Source organism: Centroberyx gerrardi, chromosome 11, assembly GCF_048128805.1.
Source record: "Centroberyx gerrardi isolate f3 chromosome 11, fCenGer3.hap1.cur.20231027, whole genome shotgun sequence".
NCBI classification, from domain to species: domain Eukaryota; kingdom Metazoa; phylum Chordata; class Actinopteri; order Beryciformes; family Berycidae; genus Centroberyx; species Centroberyx gerrardi.
In genome coordinates, this window is record NC_136007.1 from 9106848 (window position 1) to 9132112 (window position 25265).

At 40.6% G+C, this 25265-nt stretch overlaps 1 protein-coding gene across 4 annotated transcripts in view; it reads left to right on the top strand.

Annotated features, from left to right (window-relative positions):
* The first annotated feature begins 1681 nt into the window (after positions 1-1681).
* Positions 1682-25265, top strand: part of gabrg2 (gamma-aminobutyric acid type A receptor subunit gamma2) — a 55303-nt gene continuing 31719 nt past the window's right edge. For 2 of the 4 annotated variants that reach the window (XM_071910682.1, XM_071910683.1), the window contains exons 1-5: positions 1682-1797; positions 11008-11147; positions 17113-17180; positions 21079-21299; positions 23155-23237. In XM_071910682.1, coding sequence (XP_071766783.1) covers positions 1682-1797; positions 11008-11147; positions 17113-17180; positions 21079-21299; positions 23155-23237 — 628 coding nt within the window. Of the gene's footprint in view, positions 1798-11007; positions 11148-17112; positions 17181-21078; positions 21300-23154; positions 23238-25265 lie in introns of those variants that run through there. The other 2 variants (XM_071910684.1, XM_071910685.1) reach the window with 1 other exon arrangement.

The window sequence follows — 25265 nt, forward strand, 5'->3', positions numbered from 1 at the left end:
GTGTGTCAGAGAGAGAGAGAGAGAGAGAGAGAGAGAGAGAGAGAGAGAGAGAGACTGCACAGTGTGACAACACTATCAGATGAATTTATGAGATAGTGCAGGCCGGGCTATCATTTTGTATTTTAGATTATGAACACGTATTTTTTTCCCTCATATATTTCTTCAAGGAGTCCTTGGGAAAAAAAAGTTACAGCCTACCAAAGCAGGAGCATTAGCATACTTATGTAAGGATACTGAAATGGGTACCAGAGCACCTTACAAAGGACAAAGCGTAGCTCAGGATGCTCTCCCTGGATTGGTTTCAAAACATGTCAAAAGACTTGGAAAGCCACATACATCATCTATACAGCCCTATACAATACTGATGGATTTGTGTATGCTGCCTAAATATAAATATATCCTCTGGCATAGGCTGCATTCCTATTTAACCTCATTCAGTCAAACAATCAATTAATGTACAAAGGGGTTAGTGAGGTAATCTAATCAGATTCCTGGGTTCCATTTTGGGGATGAGAGCACTTATTTCCGTCACAGCAAATTGGCCGTGAGAGAGAGTTTTCTCTGATTAAAGCAGCAGCAAACTGACAGGAGCTGTCCTTGGTGCTGATTGTGTTTTCTAATGCAGCTCAGTGTAATGGAGCTGTCCGTAGTGCTGAAAGTGTAGCTGGACTCGGGCCTGAAGCTCATGCATATGGACTCCCAAACAGATCCGCATCAGACCAAGGCCCTCCCACCTGAGAATAGTTTTGTAATTAGTTATGATTTAGCAGATAGTTGCATAACTGTCTGCACTGTGGGCGGGGAGGGAGGCAGTGAAACCTGTGATCAAAACAGTCATTCTTATACAGTCTCTCATGAAATAATAGTGAAATTAAAGCTGTTCTTCATTTTGCTCGGGGCCACATGGAACCCTCTGAAGGACCCCTGGATGTCCCCTGGACCCCATTTTGGAAACCCCTACCTTAGTGGTAGCGCTATCTCACTGCTCCATGCAACACATTTATATATTTAAATAAAGATATTATTATTTTTTGGAATTGCCAATAGGTTATGATGGTGACATTTTCACACCAGCCACACCAGCTAGTATTACCTGTATTTTCAGGTGCTGTGCTATTTTAGGTATCATATAAAATTATTATATATATTTTTTTATATTAAACTCCATCGCATAATATACACCTATACTATGCTCCTATCAATAAATAAGACCATAATTAGTGTTTTCCTTGTTTTTTGGTATAGCATCAAGCTAAGGCTTTTTCCCTATTCTCCCCAGCTATGCTTCCGCTTGATGAAACCACGCATGTGTTGATCCGTGCTGCAGCAACGTGCATCAGTTCCTCTCTCTGACCCCAGTGTTAATCTGCATTCAGACCGAGGCTCCAATGGTTTTCTCAGCTGCTGGATATTAGAGTAGCCTATTACGGGGCTTCAGTGTCTGTGACAGTTTTTTTAGGGCCTACCAGGCTGTCGATTCGGTAACAGACACACAAAAACGAGTCATAAGAAATTTAGCTTTCGACTTGCATCGATTTTTGTTTTGGCTGTTTTCGCTGCACCGCACGTCCGCCTCGGGTCTAGATTTTCAGACCCGCTCCTGCTATGTGCGTAATGTATCATAGGGAGGAAACACAGTAAATAGACGGACACGTCCATCTGCAATAAAGAGGAAACGAAGATGGTGATGATGGCTTCACCGAATTTAGCCTCCAAATGCTCGACAGCAATGGCGAAGCCTTCCCTTCCTCTGAAGCTGTTTCTCTGGGTGTTTATATTCGTTAATCTTCCTACAAGGTAAGATGGAGATATTCAGGAGTGATATTTACCCTCGAAACCATGCTACTGTGTCGGCTGTGCTAGTGAGCATATTTCTTATTCTATCAGTACTAAAGGGCAGATATTTGGTGGAATTGTCTTAGGATATTTGAGCCTCCCTCATCTAATACCGAGCCTTGCTTTTAGTGGGATTCTGATGGATAAGGTGGCTGGGAAAGGGAGTCTGTAGTTGAGGTAGAGAATCAAGGCATGCAGTTTGCATATCGCACATTTAACGGTGGTTCGACCGGCTGAATGGGTGATATTGACTCATTTAGTGAGTCACATTGCCACATGAATTGCATTTGAGACGGCTTTTGTGTGATATATTTATTTTACAGAAAGCAAAAGCGACCAACAGCTACAGGCTGGCTACCGTATTGGGCTGTGGACATTTTTTACAGATGATTTGATCTTTCACACATTATTTTTTGCATATAAACATTTCTGTAAAGAGACTAGCTAGTTGTCTAGTATCCATCGCAATTTGTGCGGCGTTAGAAATAGCATATCCATTATAGCGGTAGGCTATGAGAGAAGCTAAGGCTACATGCAGTGAGTGCTAAGCTGTCTTCAAGGATCAAGTCTATTCTAAGAGTCAAAGCCTCATTCTGAATACAAGTGTTGTATTTGGCATAACGAAATATGCAAAGCAACCGTTTGTAATATAAACAACCATCGTGTGACTGAGAGTGCATTCTCATCCATGTATTTGAAATTTAAAAAAAAGAACATATTTCAAAATGGCAGACAATCACACAGAGAACACAACTGTAAAGGCACAATAAGGACAAGGATGACACATATGGACTGATTCTGAGCCTGTGTGCATTCACGTTCCAGGCAAAAGGGCCGTCGTTTCAGTTTTTTACTTCAGTGCAGATTTGAGTTTGTTGGAAGAAACTGCTCAGTTGTGCTCATCAAGACATGATTCCCCTTGCACCAAGATAATAAGAATAGTTAAGAGGAAGCGGATGGTTGGGCTCCTCGCATCGCTTCCGTCTTGTGCTGCTGGAGGGTGAAAAATGGAGGCTGATAAATCAGTCTGCATTCAATCACCGTAGTGCTGAATGCAACCTCAGGGCTCCCTGCTCAGCCTAGATTGTAATCTAGACCCTCTGCATTTCTAATTGTATGCACACATGTGTTCACACAACCCTTGCACACACACATACACATACACCTTGTCTCATTGAATTACATCCAGAATACAGACATATGGCCAGTTTATGTGCTTTATAACTTGTGCATGAGTGAATGAAACCTAATGAATGAACCTGAATTGCAGCTCAGATTGATCAAGGCAAGGTGAAATGTGGGTGCATCCTAATTAATCATAATATGGCGATGTGTGCCACATGAGATCTTCATGTAAACACCTCTGTAAAGGTAATAGCATGGCTCTAAGCTTACATAACAGCTAGTTATGCCCAGTGACTGACATATAATTTTCTTTTGTTCAAACAGATAGTGGAGTGGGCCTATTTGTTGTGTAATAATTTAATGACAGCTATTACACACTAAACATACCTCTTACATAAGACAATATTCATAAAGGCCACTGGTATGCTTTCAGTGTGATCTATGCAACTTTGTCATTTACAATTACTTACAATTATTATTATTATTACTAATGTTTGATACCACATTAGCTTCAGCCTTCCAGCACACAATTAGTTACTGAGATCAAAAGTATTAGAGGACCCAGTTTTGGCTCGACACCCTCAGACTGACGTAACCTAGCAACTCAGGGCTTTTGTGGAAGATGAACAACTTTTTGGCATTAAGTCTCCGTCAGTCAATACTTAAGCTTCAGATCAAGGCCCAATACCCACAAGGAGAGTTTGTAAGCCAAGGATGATGTGAAGGCCATAGCAGCAGGAAGTGATGTCACAGTGAGGGAGCTCTGGTGGGACTCAAGGTCTGCCAGGTGAAGTTTGCTGTATTTCTACACAAGCTGTCAACCGTTTTCACATGCGTCATTAACCTGAACAGTTATTGTGGCTGGCAGGTGTACATGTATTTTGTAACTGCAATTTGTGACACACCAAACCAGGTATAGGTTGGCATACCTTGTTTATGGCAGTTTCATGATTTATTTTTGATTTTCTGAACTTCATGCCCTGGAACATATTTCACTTTCCATTGGAAAAATAATCCTGAATTTGTTCACTATCAGCTAGCCCTTATTGCAAGTTCAAACATGATCAATAAGCGTCTAAAAAGGTTAGATTTTTTTATTAGAAAGGTAGCTACAGTTAGGTTCGCCATTGGCTTGGTGCTAAATTTTCAAACCATGTGATTATGTGAAAGACATTAACTCATATTTTGGGATCTTCTTATGCCTATGTTTAAATGTCAAGTGACTATTGTTTATAAACGCTGAACATACATTTTTGAATACATTTTCCCTCTGCTGCTTCTGACATTTTCTTATCATTTCATGTAATGATAATAATGATAATATATTCAGCAGCTGTTCTCAATGCATGGATACTGTAGAACTCTATTGAAAAGTTGTAAAAAATCCTCTCAAAGCTATAAGGGACATTTTCTCAAAACTTTGCATGGTTTCACAACTTTGAACAAGCCATTATTTCTCTGATATCTGCAATTTATTTTGCAGATTTTCTGATCTTGCTCTTTTACAAAATATGAAACCAAAGGAGTCTCTTCTGGTCCATATGGGATAATCTGGTAGCACTTTTATCTGTTAAGTTGATTTTGTGTACAGAGTGTGGACTCTATACCTTGTCTAGCATTTACCTATGATTTAACTGGATGTTAAACATGTATGGCTCACACCATCTAACAATGCCAGCTATAACAGCTTGCTATGCCAATAGTAGCAGTAATGCTCAACCTGTGTGTGTCATTTTGAAGAGAAATGTGTCACAACAGCCTAACAAATACTTTCCTCTTGCTAAACATACAGGTAGCTGCTAGATGGTAACAACATACATGTATATGCCCACACAATGACCTGCAGTTAACACAATTTCACACAATTCCAAGACACTGAGTTCAATTAAATCCGGAAAATTTACAGGCAACAGTTTCCATTCTCTTTGGCAGCTGGCACACATGGGACAGGTGGGTTAGACTATCCAGAGAGATAATCAGGTGGCTAAAAGTACATATGCTAGCAGTCATAACCCATGGCCATCATACATTGTTTTCTACAAAATTATACACAAAAGAGAACACACATTTTGCATTAACAACCATCACCACTAATAAGCCTGAATAAATATATGCGTGCTTACAATTAGGGTCCAACAATTCAGCACAGTTTTGCAGCCAAGTTGTCAGCTGCTGTAGTTTCATAGGTATTTGACTTTCACAAAGATGGGCCAAATTTCACAACAGAACTGATTTTCTGCCATAATGCTTCCCATCCACATCCCGCCCCGGCACTTGTTGCATTCCAGTTATCTCCCATCTACATTAATTCTCATTAAAAGGCCAACTACAGAAAATGTTTGTAATTGATTTGGTCTATAAGTAACTGGAGAATGTAACTCCTTTACTATTCCATAATCTCAAACAGGAAACCTACTACAGTACTTTGCCCAATGGACTCTTCCAAGTCGTCATATCTGCCTCTTGTCACCATCTGGAAAGGACTGGGTCTACGCTGTTGGCATATCTTTGACAATCTGTCAAGCTGTCATGTATCCCTTAATGAGTATCTGATGAATTTGTATTTTTCTGTGTCTCAGAATCCTTAAAATGGCGCTAATACCATGCAGATGTCAGTTGTTTTTTCCTTGTAGAAGACAGTTGGGCAGGACAGAGGGTGACGGCAGTTAAAGCTCATAGCTACCTCTTGCTTGTGATTGAGAGTCTGTCATATTCATCACCCAGAGGGTATTAAGGTTAGAGTTAGAGCCAGATTTTTTGGATACTGTTATGAGGGTTTGGGTTATCAGTAAGTAGCGCACCCCCTAGTGAGTATTACAATAATCCTGGGTCAGGTGGATTGGCACATGTCATCATAAAGTTGACTGACCTTAATTTCCATGGTATAGCTGAGAGTGTTCACTGTAAGGTCTCTCACTATGGCCACTGCTGCTGTCTCAGCCCTGCAGGTAATAGTCCTATCTTTATCCTCTCTGGATAAATTTAGGTCTTGAGGCTATCCTTTATCCAAAACAGTGTGTGAATTTCTTTTTAAAGGGCACAGGTACATAGCAGGTGAATTGATGGTAAGGGGTAAGGTGTAAGTTTTAGAATTTAAAACTAGTCCCCCAGCGATGTGTTTCTACCCCTCACCTGCAATATGAAGTACCTGCTTTCTCATGCAAGGAAGGGATTATTACAAATCATGGAGGTTTAGTGTTGAATTAGATTTGGACTCTTCTCATAATTCACCTGTCTTGGATATATGCTCACTGCCATATCCCCATCAATATGAAGCCCCAAAGACTTTAAACTTCACTTGATACAGCCACCTTTTCAAATTGGCCTAATTTCTCTTATCTTACTTACCCATTGGCAGGAACAAGATGGTTTTGCCTGTCCAGATTAGCCTAATGTTTCCAATCTATGCGATCTTGTTTAGATTGGACTGAGGGCAGTCTGTAAATAGCCTGTCTGTCTCTACTACCAGAGGTTAAATAGAGCCTAACAGGCCACCGTAGATCAGGTGATTTGTTACTAATAGCTCTGCATGTCCGAAGACAAAATGACAGCCAAACTATTCTATTTCCCTCAATGACAAATGAGCAAGGAACAGGGAGGCAACTCAAAATGCTTGCAATTGGTGAATCTTATTGGTGAAAACTGATGAGCTGGTACAAGGAGCGCCATTGTATTGTGTTATTTGCTTTCATTAAGAACAGTGCTTGTGAAAGGAGGGCTCACATGGGTTGTAGCGACTCCTTGGCACAGTGCTAAGAGAGGTGTGTTGTTGTGTGGCTGCCATGTAGGCACAGGGCCTATTTCATATTGGGTAATAAGCAGAAGGGTTCATTAGATTCTGTTTCTTCATTAGCCACAATTATAAACATGTGGAGATGATAGCTCAAGGGAACTTGATGGGGATGCTGATGGTAGGCAAATAGTGGTTTCCATAACTGATATTGCTATCATTGCCCTCCTCAGACTTCCGTGTGAATGCATAAAACTGCAGAGGATGGGGCAATTCTCTGCAAACGTGTACAGAGAGCTACCTTATGATTTAGCGGGGTGATCAAACCTGAAATGAGATTTTAACTGGAGAGTTTTAAATAATACAGACTTGGTTTTCACATTTTATCGCCCTGAATTGGTTATGATACTCACGTCCTTTTGACTGCTGCATATGGAGGAGATGAGAGTGATAAAGGCTCTCTTGATGATGGCATTAAATGTGAAGGGTACAGTATATGAAACCTCAATGGAGGTAGCTGTGAACACAACACTTTACTCCAGTGCTCTCCACCATCGCACGCACACGCGTCCAAATGCACGCACACGTACATACACAAAGGCATGTACACACACACTCACACATGCACTTGCACAAACACATAGCGCAGGCCTCTCTGTGGACCTTCAGGTACCGAATTAGCAGGCGAAACCTCAGATCTGTCTGCAGTGGAGAACACATGGCTCTTCCTTTGATCTGCTCATCTCTGGAGCATTTCCATATACAGAGAGATACTCCGAGAGATGAATATAGATCATAAAATTGCAGCAGCACCTGAAAAATGCCAGAGGTTTTTTGGGTTCTTACAGTCCACTTTTCATCTATCTATCTATTCATCCATCTCCCAAGCACCCACATGTCTGTCTATCTGTCTGTCTATTATCAGTATGTATGTATGTATGTATGTATCTATCTATCTATCTATCTATCTATCTCTCTTTGGCTCTCTCTTCTCCCTCTTTCTGACCTTTCCTGTTGAATAGAACAGAAATTCAGAGAGAGGTGTTTTCAGGATATTTTTTCACAGCATCCTGTAAGGCACATCTAAAATGGTCCACCTAAGTAATATGATGAAGATTTAATGTGTAAGGCACCGGCGTTAGGGAGGGGATAGATAGCACTTAATGGCACTTAATGCAGTCTAAGGAAGACTGCTGGTCCAAACATGATGCCCTGCACCCAGCCTAAGAGCATGAGAAAGCTATTAGGGCTTCTGTCTTTTTGTTTTCACCATGGAAACACTCTTCTTTTTTTTTGCCACTCCATTTCTGATTCTTTTTTATTTCATTCAGAAGCTTGGCAGTCTTCTTTTTCCTCTCACTGCTGTAAAGCCCTGCTGAAAGCTCACAACTTGTTCAACGTTGCTCTTTTGTACTCTTGCCTATCTCTCTGGTCTGATTCCATGGTTACTGGAGTTGCACAAGTGATCCAGAACTGTGATTGTTTGAGATTTAGACACAATGGAAATTCTTCAAACCCCATGCCCCCATCATCATCATCATCATCATCATCATCATCATCATCATCATTTCTCTCTCTCTAGCTTTCATTTTTTGTCTCTAGCTCTCTTGTTTTGCTCTTTCCCTTTCTCCCTCTGTCTCTTTCTCACTCACATGCACACACACATCATCATCATCCCTTTTTTCTGTCTATTCACTCTCTCTCTCTCTCTCTCTCTCTCTCTTTCTCTCACACGCTCACACACATCTAAGCCCTGCCCACTGGCAGTAGAAAACCTTCCCGTAGCATTTATGGCAGGCAGCATTCTCTGCTTCGCCGTCAGCATATCAATCGCCTCTAATACACCACCACCACTGAAGAATGTACTATACCTCCATCTTCTGCTCAGCTCCCAAAGCCCAAAGTCCCATCATAACAAAAAAAAACAATAAACACAGCAACTTCATTCAGAGGCATGTAATTTACCGAGATCATTCTTGTCTAAGTGGGAGCGAAAGCAAAAAACATTTACTGCTATGGCGTGGCAGCGGTGGTGTTGGTGGGCTCTTGAGACGTCATTATGCTTTCAGTTTCAGACACTTACTGAGGTGAGGGAGTCAGCTCAGGAAAATTGGCTTGTCTACTCCTGCACTCACAGATGCTCAAGGGCCCTAAAAACCCTATTTAAAAAACAACAAACAATTCAGCCGTCAAGTTCCTCAACTTTACCATCTTTGAAATTATTCACTATTTTCATGAGAGTCGCTGACTTGAGAATTGAAAGAGCTGTAGTTGTTTTTTCCGTGCTGTTGCTGTTGTGATCGCTGTTGTAGGTGAAGGTGGTTGTTGTCTCATTCAAACCTCGGGTCAGACTGTATTTGTAGATTTCATTCTTAGCATTTGTTTAAACTTTTTTTTTTGAGTGCCGAGTGGGTGGTGTTTTCTCACACACGATGATACAATGGATGCCAGAAAGTTCGCAGAATCAGAGGAAAGTATTTGAAAGTCAATTTAGTACACTTTAGTGTGAACAGCTTACCTGACACTCCCTGTATTGTGCTGATGCAGCAAACCCAACCCATCTGGGATTCTAAGTAGGTTAAAATAAACAACGTGGAAAGATTTTTCAAATGCTACTTGACCCAGGTTTGGTCTTGTTAGACATTCCCCATTTATATTTGATTCTGCGATACAGCAATGTACCAAGTGCCACAATTAGGGGAAGAATAATCACATTGTTTAATGAAAGATCCAATCCAATCTTCCTTTTTCTCTTTTCTTTTCCTTTTCCGTTCTGCCTCCGTTACACACAAACTACTAATGGATGTTTGGTTCAGTTTAATTTATTTAGTTGTAACAGTGATGAAACAGAGAAGTGAAGCGATATAAAACACTGTAAATTAAAAAATGACAAATTTGTGCAGGTGAGATAAAACACTATCAATAACAGCAACAACAAAACCAATCAAGCAGGAATGGTCCGCATTCCAATTTCCTGCACTAAACAGACTACTGCATTACTTTGTCTTCAGTTTCATTATCATTGTCCTTGTGTCTCTTTTTTTTTTTTTTTTTTTGGCGCTGGGGGGGGGGGGTATTGTTGAATGATGATAGTGACTCTCAACTGGCAACGCACACTAGTATACAGTTGAGTAAGTTCAGATAAATTTTTTCTCAGCCAAAAAAAAAAATCTATACAACACTACAATATTGGATTGCGTCCTTGAAAACTAATGAAATCAACAACCGACCACACTCCCCCTCAAAGTTAATGTAATTTTTCATTGGCCAGCAGCTCTATATATTTTATATCCTCTTGAATGCGCATACTGGGCTTGTGCCATTTTCAGGCCATTGTGCTTTGTAAATTAAGCATTTCGTGTAAGTGTGCTATATGGCATCAGAAAGACTGAGAACCACAGGATTATGAAAAAATCCAGATGTCATCTGTATGCAGGCAATACAAAGACCAGAAGCATTTGAGTTTAGTCCTTTCATCTCCTTTTGACTTCAAACAACAGGCAGCAAACAGTCTGTACCTAAAAGAATGGGGTCGAAATGTGTAGTGTGATCGATCTTGAATAACTAGTGGGTTTCTCATCAGAACACTGGGGCCCAAATGGGCTTAAATATGTTAGTCTAGAATAGCTAATAAGAATCTGAATCTGAAACAAAATGAGAGTCACTTTATTTGCAAAGTATAGCGTACTTTGCAAATAAATCACTATAGCATTACTGCAGTAAAACATCGACAACTCACATAGTGACAAAAGTATGTACTGGCCCACATGGTCCACAGACAACAGGACCTCACAGTGGAAAGGGACGTTGCAGGACATACAGTACAATAGACTTTAATGTTTTATGTACTGAAAGAGTGCATAGTGTGTACATTCTAGACTGGCCATTGGGTTTTGTTCAACAAAAAAATAAATGCTGGCCTAAATGCATGTTCTGCATGGAATGACTAGTACTCTTACAGTGGATTTGTGGCTTAGTTGATTCACATTTTAATCTACTCAAGTTAATACATTTTCAGTGTGTAGTACATCACTGTATTTCACTCTTCTCTGTAATTCACATTTGCATTTGTCCATGTTAAGTTGGTCATTTATTGAGTGGACAAAAACATTTTTTTTTGTTGAAAATCAAGTTTATTTTGGTGTGTCCACTGTCCAGCAATGATGTAGTGGTTAAAATGTTTAAGATTCTGTCTCCCTCGCTGCCTAATATTTCTCTATAAAGGAAGCAAAGCACTAAGGGGAGGGAACTGCTTGCGCTCCTTTTAAAAGAGATTGATAGCATGTGTCTTTTTTCTCTCTCTCTCCTCCCCACAGCTCCTTCCAGACCGATGACGATGATGAGGTGTCTAATAAGACGTGGGTGCTGACTCCCAAAGTGTACGAGAGTGACGTCACACACATCCTAAACAGCCTACTAGATGGCTACGACAACAAACTCAGACCCGACATTGGAGGTAGGCGTTCATTTTTCACAGATGATCCATTTAGTCACAGAATCATAAAGAACCCACACATCTACCCAAATTCACACACACACACACACACACACACACACAAGCACATTGTCATTGCAGTATCAGCAACATCACGATTTAAAGCTCAGAATCAGAATGAGCAGATTAGTTAGAATATTTCACAGACATTGGGACAAATTCTGTCTTTAAGACTTTAACACAGCATACATCAAAAAATAAGAAAAAAGACACTCATCCCCCATGTGCAGATTCCCACCCAGACCAGACCAGGCTTTTTAGATCATGAGGGAACCAATTTGTATCTAAATCTATATCTGCTTTTTAAGCATTATTGCTGTCAGATGAAAACCTCATATCTCCTCATATCAATTTTCAGGAACCGAGGAAAACATCCTTGTTTTCAGCCTGATGACAAAGCATTTTTGATATTATCCAATAAGTTTTGAAAGGGTTTCATGAATCCAAAAGGTTGGAGAATGTTCTCAACCCACAGAGGAGCATGTAATCCTTCAATTATGGTGAAAAAAATGAAAAGCATTACTACAGCATTATTTTAGCCAGTCATGATATTAGTCTTGTCACCCATATTTGCCTGTCACTGCTGCCAACAGACTGTAAAATGGTAAGGATTCATAACTTTGTAGTCTCGCTTAGTCAGACCATTCTCCACACTGAGGGTGCCACACCCAAAATAATGCCAGGGGGAAATATTGTTGTGGAACTAGCATAACATTAGCACTAGTTTTCAACCAAACTTGCTAGCATTCTGCTGCTAGCTGGATGGCTAGCTTCATAGTTGTTGTTGTTGTTGTTGTTACTGCAGGGGGATTTTGGAAGAGGTAAAACACAGTGCAGAGTGGAAGGAGAGGGAGCCGGCCAAAATTTGCTGGAGCTAATGGCAGGATTATCCAAGCGGCCAACATCCGTTAATAACTAATAACTTGATAATGGCATTAAATAAGAATGGTAGCAACACGAGCAAGTCAGCTGTAGCCCACAAGCAGCCAGATGGCCCATGCGTATCCATTCAGGTTGTAGAAGTTGAACACAGTAAAGATTTTATGTACACAGCTTCAAGTGCCTGTGTCCATGCATATACTGTAATTGTGTGTTTGTGTTTGTTTGTATATGGACGGGCACGCCCATCTGCATATGTATACCTATGTTTATATTTGTGTGTATGCATGTGTGTATGCACATGTGCTGTGTGTGTGGAGTGTGGTCAGGCTAGTTGTCCATCATGGTCCTTTGAGCCTTGTCAGTATGAGGAGTAGAGGAGTAGCTTTCTCCCTTCACTTTGACAGGCAGCTGGGCAGGGCTCCATGTCTGCAGAAGTGCATATATCCTCAAGCTTGTCAAGCACAAGAGGAGAAAAGGGAGAAATTCGATACCCTTGAATGCTTGATTCATGGGTCAGTGTTTCTGGGAAAACTGTTTACGTCAAGATCTGTCACACACAAACTGCAGGATTGATACAGACGTACTCATCAGTCGACACTCTTTACATGCTTGCTGCATTTAGCGCTGCGTCGTTGTTCCCCCCGAAGAGGAATTGTCTGTCCTGTAGTGCTCGTGCAGGATGGATGTACATGCAGGGTTGGGGGATTTCTACACAGGCTACCACTGTATTAACACTGCACTCGGCAAGATTTTTATGTCTTATCAGCCTAAATCACAAAATGGGGCTGCAACAGAGAAGAGCGTCCCATCCCCACTAATCAAAACCCTGTAGATTCATTCAGATCTGCCCAAATTAAATTCTGATGTCGGGTATGTTCACTTCTCCGCCCACAGGAAGTAACGAATCGAAACTTAAAAGCGAAATATAAACTGGTCTCCTAAACAGCAACAAGAGAGCGAGCGCTCCATCCAGAGAAAGCTGGACTCACCAACTTTGGATATTTTGACTCTCTCCTCCCTTTGGTATCCGTTGGTATAAAGCGATGCCAGAGGAATGAGCATGCTGCACATGAGCGTACTGTGTGCAGTTTACTGACATCACGTTACATGATTTCTGAAGTTATACATTTTCAAGCTTTAAGCATGACTTATGAATTGACTGAAATGACAGCACAACATAAAAGCAGCTAAGTGTAACGGATATATATATAACGTCATTTATTTCCATATACAATGCTGCGTATAGCGTGGCAAATTTCAATGGCAAATTATGCACTATATAGGACTGTAAAAAGACTGCATCTTATACTTGAGACTTTAGAAGTGGGCTTGTACTATAAAATGAACATCAGCTCAGATCTGGTTTGAAGTGCAGCTTCAACCCTGAGAGCCACCGCATAGCTCGGCTGCCGACTGCCACCGTCTTAACCATCATCTTCAAACGTGCTATGATCTTGCTCTCTCAGCGTCGGTCTTCCAGCAGCTGCCAAGTTACACAGCTACAGAGTGGTTATAATTAGCTGGCTGTACTGTCATCGGCGCTACCAACCAACCAACCGACCAACCAACCAAACAACCATGCCAAGGCAAAGGCGAAGTTGTTCTCCTCCTCCTCCTCCTCCTCGGAGCGCTGAAATACTGGGGATTTGGATTCATTGCAGATTGTGCCACAGTTTTCTCCTTTGAAGTCCATTGTGAGGCTCATTCAATTTTAATGCCCCTGCAGTCTATGTATAAAGATGGAGCAAATGAGAGAGAGAGAGAGGGAGAGAGGGATGGAGAGAGAGAGAGAGAGAGATTTAGAAAAATCCTTCTTTTGATTTATGATAAGAAACATGGCATACAGTATACTTCAAGGTCATTGTCTTGCAGTAAAGAAATTATTTCATAGCATTCACAAACATGGGCAAAAATGGACATGTACATAACATTACTGTATAGTCAATTGGAATGAACAGCTCCACAATGATGAGGTAATGTATGGTGATTCATTTGGTCAGATTCAGTATCCCAGTATGCCCATAATGGGAGTTGTGGCATGCATAATTGTGTCCTAAAAAGTAATAAGCCCCATAGGAAATTTCAGCACAGTCACACTATGTTCGCTGGCATCTCGTCACCATGTTTACTTGGCACCTTTAAGTGCATTTATTAAAGACATCAAGTTTGCAGTTGGCCATATGAAATATGAAAACTAAAATCTGTTTTTATTTATATATTTTTTTTATTGGTGATGCCATGCCAATGACTCTAAAAGTGATTTTGCTGATAATGCAGTCCACAGTCACGCATTTCCCGTATCATATTTTGAAGTCCAGCCTACAGGAGTTACTGATGCCAGTGCGGTAAATGTGCATAAGTATTCATAGCCACTCGCTGATATATCTGGCAAAAAGCCCCACTTTTTATTGTGAGAACTTTATTGTGTGAGTATCAAGTGTAAGCCATTTTGACTATCATTCTTATTTGTGTGTGTGTGTGTGTGTGTGTGTTATAGGTGCATGTGTGTTTGCATGTGTGTATGTGGGCAATGTACATTTGTATGCGCATTCATGTGTGTCTCCGAATGACATGAAAAATGGATGTAAACCCCCTTCTCTCTCTCTCTCTCTCTCTCTCTCTCTCTCTCACTCACTCACTCTGTATCTTTCAGTCTCTTTCTATTTTTCAGTCTCCCCCTCGCTCTCTTACTGTATTTTCTCTCTCTATACCCTGACACCCACATCTCTCTCTCTCTCTCTCTCTATACCCCGGCCCGGCACCCACATAGCTCCCACACATCGAGCTATCAAGCTGGTTGAGTCTTAACTCGTCCCTCCTCTCAGACATACTGTCCAGTCATCCATAAACATACACATTAGATGGCGACGTGTAGAAGTTGATCCAGGCCGACCCAGAGGAAGTGACAGAGCATAGATGTCCCTTTGACACCAAGCTGTCCACTTTCCTCAGCCATACTTTGTCTGACATCCACCCTGCCATCTCGCTCCATAGCACTAAACCAGTGTAGGGAGTAGACATAGAGAGTTGTCACGCACAGATATGGATGAATGTAGATATACAGAGACTCACTCACACATATATACAAAAACACACATGCAAACAGACACGCATATACACTACCAGTCAAAAGTTTGGACACACCTGATTGAATGGACTATATTTTTCTTTACCTTAAAGCCATTTTGATCGAAAGGCTTATGCTTAAATGCTTGAAATTTGTTTCCTAGACAAATATAAATAGTGAAGTTGATGCCTATGTATGAATTTCTTTTCAAAGCCTTTGCCTTTCCATCAAGGCAAAGGGCGGCTACTTTAAAGAATCTAAAATATAAGATAGTTTTGATTTGTTTAACACTTTTTTGGTCACTGCATAATTCCATTTGTGTCATTTCATAGTTTTGATGTCTTTACTAAAATGTGGAAAATAGTAAAAATAAAGAAAAATGTGGTGTGTCTAAACTTTTGACTGGTAGTGTAGATACATGCATTGACATAGATACACACACACAACACAACTTGTCTCTCCACACTGTGTGCACTAGTTTGCCTACACTTTGATATTCAACGAGTTTGAGTTCTTGAAGAGTCATTTACTCAATAAATTTTAATAATTTTTAAAAAACTGAGATTTAAGACTATTTTCCCAAGAGTCTGCTGCTCAAATGTTATATTCTCTTTTTGTCTTTTGGCATTTATTTATTATTGCCCTCTTTTACTCTTTTCTCCGTTGGGGCTAAAAAATTTCATCTTTCCTTAAGTCAAGTCAAGTCGATATATTTATGAGGCACTTTTGGCAACAAAGTGCGTGTGCCTGTGTGTGAGCACTGGGCCGACAGCAGGGCAGTCTGGAAAAGAGAGTAAATGATAGACTATCAAGAGGAGCTCAAAGACCTTAAGCAGGGAAAGAAAGAAAGGGAAAGGGATGAATGGGATGTTACAGAGGGCACAAAGGCATTCTGGTAAATGGGTCTGGAGTTTGGCCATAAATACAGAGAAAGTGTGTGGTTCTCTGACACTGGCAGGAAGCTTGTTTAGGACGAGGCTCTGATGTCTTCTCCACACAGACGAGGGGAAAATGGAGCCTGATTTTCTATTTCACTGGCACTATGTGATGTATCTTAGACCAGACGAAGCCCTGAAAATTCAATACAGTGCGGTAAATGTAAAGTGGGATAATCTGATTAAGGTAAATTATATGGTTGAGTGGAGTGAGTTGAATGTCATTAACTTGAAGTGCAAAGTCACAACCCCTTCCCCAGTCATTTTTCCTCTTAGGGTTGACACACACTACAAGATTTCTTGAACCAGTTAATCACCAAGGCTGCTGTCACAGTGTTTTTATGATTATTATTATTAGGGGTCCAAGCACTGCAGGTGCTGGGACCCTGTTGTTTTTGTTAGGATTCTTCTTCTTCTTCTTCTTCTTCTTCTAGTATGTGGGACATTATGTCGTCATGGTGGCGTCTGTGTGCCGACACATTCTTGTGAACAAAATAACTTCAGAACAACACATGATAGAAACTTAGATGATCTGATTAGATTTTGGAGCACCCACCATGCTGCATCATTTTGCATAATAATGAGGAAAAACGGATTTTCTTGAAACTTCTATAACCCCTTAATGCTTTAAGATCCGGAGTTCATACTGATACCGCCTATGTGCTATATGAAGACACGTATGCTGACATAGAATTATTTGCTAATAAATGCATTAATTTGCTTAATTAATTACCTCATTAGCATAATTCGTTATGTTTTAATATATCACAGTGATTATGGCGGGACATTAGGCAGCTCAAGGGCCTTTTGTTATACATGATACTTAAAAAACATCATGCATGTCTTTCTTCTTCTTCTTCTTCTTTTTCTTCTTCTTCTTCTCCTTTTTCTTCTTCTTCCTCTTCTTCTTCCTCTTCTTCATTGTTAATAGTGATGTTTATGATGATGACTAATATTTGATATAGGCACCACTATAAAAAAATAAAATGTATAAATGCATATCGCTCATCTCTAAAATTGATTTCCCTGTTCTTCTTTGCAGTCAAACCAACAGTGATCCACACAGACATGTTTGTCAACAGTATCGGTCCAGTAAATGCTATCAACATGGTGAGTAATACTACAATATGATGTTCATGTATTATTAATGTTATTATGTTATGTTGCTCTATGTATCACTGAAGGAGAAAGTTGTCTATTTTCTTGCCTTTTGCCTCTTGGTGGGATTTCAGTGTGTTGCTCATGGACACCTCAGCAGGCGGATGCTTGCTGTCACGGCGGATTGGCCGGTCTCCCTAATCACTGTGCTGCCCTACTGCCCTTGTAGTGTAGCATTGCAGTACAGGTGTCAATCAGCGGCTTACAACTGTGCTGGCCTTTGCAGCACAGTGGGTAAAGGTGGTCCATTTAGTGCATGTGATCGCTGAGTCATACCCTGCTTAGAGCAACCTCCCTCCCCCCCTTGCATTAGTAATGCTGATTAACAGTTACTGGGCAGTAGTTGCGTTGCACAATATACTGGCTAGGTCAGACCTCGGAGCAATATATTTGCAAATGGATGCATGCATTAGCGGGACTTGAGATGTTCTCGTTTTTTACTTGCCAAGACTGCAATCGGATACAGTCTGAGGCATCACCTGAAAAAGCTCTTTGTGGTTTGTTTAAATAAACGTACCAAACTATGATTTTCTCTGGATGTGGTATCAGGAGAGGACTTTTTTTTTTTAGGCTTTTGATCCTTTCCTTCTGGTGTTATAGTTAGAGTGACACATTAAGAATTGTGTGTTGGTTCCACTAAATTGATTACCACACGTCAACTACCACACTGTTGTTTTCTATAAAATCTCCTTTGATGTAATATGTGAATTCACGGTTTGTTTTTTATTCCAGTGTTGCCGTGTTAGAATGATAAAATAACCTTGTAGTCACATGATACACATGATACATTTACTCCTACTGACAAGTATTGTAGAGTTGTTGCATTTAAACTGGTGGTTCCATTATGTTGAGGCATTTTTTATTTATTTATTTTCTTTAAATGAGTGAATGACTGAAGCTTTGAATTTGTCAAATTTTAAGTACAGTAGATAATCAGTAGTTAGTTGTCAAAATGTCAAAATAATATATCATGTCTTATTGGAGAACCAGCTGATGTTAGCATTAGTGGTGATAAATGTTAATGTTTTCGTTTTTTGCTTTTGACAAAAAAAAGCTCACTTTTTAAAGTTCTCCTTGTCTGTAAAATAATTAAACACCAGTAATAAAAGCAAATGATGAACAATATGAAGTATTACCAATATCAAACTGGAAAAAGTAAAATCTGAAAGGTAGTTAAGCCCCTTCTCCACCTCAAGGGCAAACAAGTAAACCCTGTTCCATGTGTCTTTGACTCCCATGCGTGCTGTTGTTTTAAAGGCGTAGTGAATGCACGGAAACACAGATGAACCCTATGCTATTTGTAGAATAGAGTACAGAGTAGAGTATAGAAGTTAAGCTGCAGCGATGGTAAAAATAGGGCAGGATAGGGGGTGGCGGCGGCAAGGAACGAGCTTAGCGAGAGAGAAAGAAGGAGAGAGAGACAGACAGAAAAAATCCTTGCCGTCACCACATCGGTGTAGTGTTGTGTGCCGTTGTTTTCTACCTCACAACCCTGCTGGGAGCCCAATTCCATTGTAATTCAGCAGAACAGTTTGCTCTACATGGTGGCAGGGTGCCATTTGAGTTAGTCTTAGCTAAAAACACCCACTCTCTCAATAACTACGGCCGTAGTGGAGTCAGGAAAGAAGCACTGCTGTGACCAGTTAGAAAGTGTGTGTGTGTGTGTGCGCACGCTAGTGAGTGCGTGTGTGTGTGTCTTTGTGTGCATGCGTGCGTGCATGTGTGTGTGTGTGTGACAATAGTTGTTCGCTCACATGAAAGGGTGATTGATTGGTTCGCATTCAGATGTAATCAGCGTAGTTGGTCCAGTGCGTTCACACTAAATCACATGACAAATGTGGCGAGGATGGTAGATTCTCTGAGGAGGAGAGGATTATATTGGAATAGACTGATGGTGTGGGGGTGTGCATCTAAGCATGAACACGATTTTGAATTCTTAATTATGCATTAGGAATCTATCAAATATGGCAATGTTACAACTTGTGTGAGCGTTAGAGAGGGGGAAGGGAAGGGACAGAGACAAACAGACTGAGAGAGAGCGAGAGAGGGAGAGAGAGAGAGAGAGAGATGACAAGGGCATGAGGTTTCAAGAAGCAAAGACTCACAGAGGAATAATATATCATAAATTGTTGCTTTGTGGCCAACAATAGAAGAGTATGGTTGTACTGGGCAGCCCTTAGCTGTAAATCGGTGTCAGTGTATGAATTTGAAGCAGGGCGATGCTGGGAAAGAGCTTGGATAAATAAAAGTGAAAGAAAAAAAAAAGATGGTTATCCCACTCAGCGTGGCCCAGATGAAGATCCTAAGGCTTCGGATCCCTCGTCATCATTGGATTTGAACTGTCTAACTGTCCTTAATGAAAAAAAGAGTGTAAAAAAAAAAAGAAAAAGCCTGCTGAAAGAACAGGAATGTTACTGGGTGAAAATGTTGTTCTTCAAATCTCGTTTAGGACTATTTGGCATGGATTTGGGCTTTATTGTTGGGCTAAGCTTTGTCAGGAAGTTAATGCCTCCATGCCCTCTCGCACACAAATCCCCAGATTTTTTTCCCTCCCTGTACTTCACTTTGAACCTCGGGGCTCAACCATTCCATAAATATAACAAAATAAATAAGAAAGGCTGATAGCTCTCTCTCTCTCTCTCTCTCTCTCTCTCTCTCTCTCTCTCTCTCTCTAGCTTTATCGCTCACTCACTACCAACCCTCTCCCTCTCCTTTCCCTCCCACATTAGACCACATGTCTCTCTTGCTCCCAGCTCTCCCTCTCTGTCCGCGACTGTTGCCATCCTTCATACGTAGTTTCCCGCACGGCTCTCATGCGGACTGAATGGGAGACAGAAGGTTTTGTCAGGACAAAGCACTGCCAAGGCAGCGGGCTATGGGGTTAGATAATACTTCAGCCAAACAAGAGGAACTATTAATTGCCCCGTTGAACATTTAATTTTCAGGTTGAGGGCGTCAAGATGGTCTCGTTCAACGGGGCTCTTTAGCAGGGACAAAAGGATCTCCTGGCCTGAATAGACGGCCATCTTGTCTGAGGAGAAAAGTGCCTGCAAATGTGTTCCGGCGTTACGGTTCCATTGCAGTAGTTAAGTAGCCTTCGGAAAACCAGATGAGTGCTTTTGGAGATGTTTGTTTTTTTGTTTTTAAGGGACTGTGGCGCTTGTAACTTTAATTTGGCTAATGAATCCCATAGCCAGGCAGCCTCTCTAAGCTGAAATTCACCAAAAGACTAACAGAGTGGTTTAGGTTAATTCACAGGTTGATGTCTTTGAAGACCCCATGAAATGGCATCTTTACTTCCTTGATTACAGGGTGATGAGGGCGGGACATAATGTAGTGAAGGATCATTCAAAAGTCTAAACCAATGGAATATGAGTCAGGGAGAGAAAGGCAGTTTTATTTGATGGGGTGCGGAGGGGCGGGATTGTTAAAAAATCTGATGGTTTTATTGGTTAGAAATTTATATTTACGCCTGCTGGTGCAGCATGAGGTCACCATGAAAGATACTCTGTTTTCCAGGAAGTAAAAGCAATGGGAGTTCATTTCATGGGGACTTTAAACAGAAAAGAAAAAGCACTTGTGAAGAGTGTGTAGTGGTCAATTCAGAATTTGAATTCAGCTCATGCAGCCTGTGTTTTGATTTGATCTCATTGCATCTCACAATAACAATTTATACATCGCTGACAACACTGGGCGCAAACAATACTGTGTGCCAGCTTTTATATTCTGATAAGCAGACACTTTTATCTAGCATCGTTATATAAGCTTCAGCATTTACCCAGAAGTGCTTCGGCCCTGTATAGTTTTACATAACAATTCCCACAAAACTGTGTGTTTTATCTGCCATCAGGAGTACACCATCGACATATTCTTCGCCCAGACCTGGTACGACAGAAGGTTAAAGTTCAACAGCACAATGAAGGTCCTGCGTCTCAACAGCAACATGGTCGGGAAGATCTGGATCCCGGACACCTTTTTCCGAAACTCCAAGAAAGCCGACGCCCACTGGATCACCACGCCCAATCGCATGCTCCGGATCTGGAATGACGGGCGAATACTCTACACTCTCAGGTGAAACGTCAGGAAGGCCTAAGACAAGATAATGCCGGTTTCTGTTGAAGAATATTACACCATCTGTGGTATAATATTCTGCAGCCCACAGTGTGATTGTTTAATTGGGTGGCAGGATTATGCAACTCTATCAGTGCCATCTCATCGCACTGAAAAGTTCAAGCCATTCTCAGCCGTTTTGCATCCTATCTTCATGCCAGTATGCCTAAACCTGAGGATGAAGGATAGTGCCTATAGTTACAATTATAGCAAACCAAACCAAAATTTTGAGATATTTTGGTCTAGCTTTCAGATGTTGGCATGACAGCCATCACAATGACTAAGATTAGTTCAAAATCTATAGTATACAAAATGAATTTCAGTATTCTCAAATGACCAAAACAATAAAATAAATAACTAACAGAACAATGACAATAGTTGAAAATACATAGCCATATTACCAGAAAGAGTAAAAAAGTTCAACAAAGAGTTCAAAACTTGTCATGTCTCCACAATCTGAGCAGATTTTTTAAAATTTTATTACATATATTTTTAAATGTTTATTTTATTTTATGTATTGGGATTGCCATTAGGTGCCGTTAAGGTGCCTGCTAATCTGCCATAGAAGGCATCTGAAATACCCAACAAGTTACTCTACATAAATGATTCATCTCACTGATTACTCTGAACAGGCCGTGGGCAATTTCAAATTTGAGCCTGTTAAATTTGACATTAATTACCAGGCAGAGATTTGTCTGTGTGACAGAGTCAGACTGGCAGTTTTCTATTTTCTGACAACTGAACACTAGAACAACATTATCCAAATTTGGTGTCTCCAGGTTGTCTTGGTTTGACTCTTACAGGGAGGTTAAGTCTTAAAGAAAATAATTTATAAATATTTTTATTAGTATAGTCTGTTGTGTCCCTCTCCCTCCTCAAGAGCTGGGGTGTTTTTGGGGCCGTTTCTAGCAGCCAGACAGAGCCACTGCTCTGATTGGCTGGTAGCACTAGAGGATCCACCCCCATTCACTGCCCCAGAAGTAAGATGTTTGGTTAGTTAAGTCAGCTTTCCACCTAACAAACTGACCATATTCTGAGTTTGTGAGTGTAAAACCCATGGAAAACTTTAGATTATCCATTAGACCCCACCCCAATTTAACACCCAGAGAGAAGGTGTGTAATGCAGTAGGATATACAGGTGTAAAATATTAATTGCGCTGTTTATCATGTTTAGTATGCCATCATAAATACAGTAGGATGTTACACTGACACCACAATGTATCATCAATGATAATGGGAGAGAAAGTGAACTCTGCTCGACTCAATCAAGCCGTGATGGATGTTCTCCTGCGCAGAACAGTACCCCTCCACTTCATTAATTTGTTAAGGAACTCAGAATTTAACCAGTGGCAATTAGCACGGCCGCTCTGATTCAGAGGAAAATGATACATGACAATAGTGAGTGCATGGATGGGTAAAGTCATTTAAGGTCATACTCTCATTAAGGGGAAGTTTAATGACTTTGCCTTCAAAACTCCCTGAAGTGTGAAGAGAAGACTGCTGTGTTGTTGCGGAAAACAGAAATTCTGTTGTGTGAAATTTTAATTAATAATGCCTGGTGTTAATACTGATAAGGTTAGGGGTTGTATTCTTAGTTAGGCAATGCATCCAACAAAAGTAAATGTAAACTCGTAAAAAAAGTAACAGTAAACTCTTTTTTTTATGGTAAAACTGCATCTCAGGTGACATGAATTACATAATATTTTGTATTGTATAATAAATGTACTCTCTATTGTTGAGGTTTTGCATATTATAGATTTAGATTTTTTATATAATAGCAGTTGATACAGTGGATGCAAACAATGTGTCTCTGCAGGTTGACCATCGATGCCGAGTGCCAGCTTAAACTGAACAACTTCCCAATGGATGAGCACTCCTGTCCCCTGGAGTTTTCAAGCTGTAAGTTTGGCCATATGCTGAAACCCCACTGTCTCACCCCTCCCTCTCTTGCTCTATCTCATCTATCACACACACACACACACACACACACACAAATACACACACACCTTCCTTGGCACTGACACCCACTGTGGCCATGAACAAGCACCATATGAGCCCAATGAAGACATCATTATAAGCACTATGCGCAAAATACGACTGTGTATTCTAGGCCAAATTAAGGAATTCTTTGGATTTCAAAAAAGTAAAATGTATTGCGTTATAATTACAATATGATAAATGTCAGCACATATATTTTGTTCATTCATTTATTCATAGAACATACTGGCATTCTGTAAGTGGACTCCATATTAGGTCTAACATTGCCAGGCAGACATATTGAGGATTATGTAACTGAAATGGTTCAATAACCAAAGGAGTGATTGATTTGCCGACATTTTATCAATATTGTTCTGAAGACGTTTCAATGGATGACACAAGTCCGACTGAGCCAATCCTCCATGTGAGGAGCGGATGGGGGTAAGTTATGCTAATGAGTCTGTTATGGAGCTACAGAGAGATGCACCATGGGATATTCTCCAGAGAGAATGCTTCCTAAATAGCTGCAGAGCAACAAGAAAGAGGAACGGGGGGGGTTGTAGGCCTAAAAACGGAACAGAAGCATGCATTTAAATTTGATGAAAGCCGTGGATGTTTTCGGCACTCCGAAAATCGGTTGATGTTCATGGGCTCCATCTCATAGAAGCAGCAGGCAGAGCAGTGAGCAGCGATTCATCACGCGGCATATTTTCTCAGCACGTGCCACAAAGTGTGCCTGTTACAGCCGTGAAGCATGGTACATTTTCTAATGCAACCTCTCTTGCAGTGGTTGTAACTCTCCTCAGTTTTAACTCTCCCCAGAATTTAGATCAGTGCATTCAATCAGCAGTGAAAAGAATAATTTATAGTTGACTTCTCTTCATCGGTAGCCCATATCTTCCCCATATATTTCCCAAACAATACAGTATATCATGTCAGGTTCTGCAAAAATGCATACTCATTTTTATTTCTTGATTGCAGCAGCCATTCAGAATTGGTTACAATTAGTTCAACAAAGTCTAAGTTTGATATTCATCTCCAAGATCATTGTTCTTCTAACTTCCCAAAAGGACGCTGAATCAATAATATACCCTGGATGCATTGCCAGTGGAGGGGCAGACTGGCTGGCTGGCTGGCCGTAATGTGGGAAATGGGCAAAGCCTTCCATCCCATGTTCCTCTGAGGTCCGGCATTACTGGATGTCTGAGAGCACTTTAATTATAAAGCCCATTAAAGTTTGCGCTGAGGAATGTTCGACCCCTCCCGCCCATCCTGCACACAGTTCATCCCTTTGGTGTCCTGCCCACTAGACTGAAAACTAAAGAGAGTTAGCTGGAGATCATTAACATATAGTCAAAATGTAGTGCCAGTACCGGGGTGCATTTATTTTATCCAGCGCATTCATTTAATTTGCTATCAGAGAGTTGGAGAGAAGCTTAATTGTGTACCACAGGAAGTCATGCACAGTGATTTTTTGTTTGTTCGTTTGTTTTTGCCATCTATTCTTTTAATCTGACAACCAAAGAGAAGTTCAATAATAGAAAATCATATTTGATTATGATAATACTTCTGCCCTTCTCAGTGAAGCAGACCTGAACAGAGAGATTCCCATTGCGGTTTTTACTGGAATACTCATGAGGTAATCGAATTCAAATCCAACTTATAGCAAGTCATGGAGCAATTTTGTTACATTTGCTTTTAAATCGTCAATGTGTCAGAAAAGTAGCTTTTTCTCCACAGATGGGCAAGATATGTTGTCAACATGGCTTGCTGGAGTCTGCAGTGTAATGATACTTTAATGAAACTGTTTATTTGCAAGCTACACTATAGTTTGATGTGGAACCTGCTTTGTTTGACATTTGTGAGTACGGCAGTGTTCATCATTGGATTGCTCTGAAATGAACTGTCACAGGAGACAAATAAAGTTGAACGGTATTGTTTCATATTCTA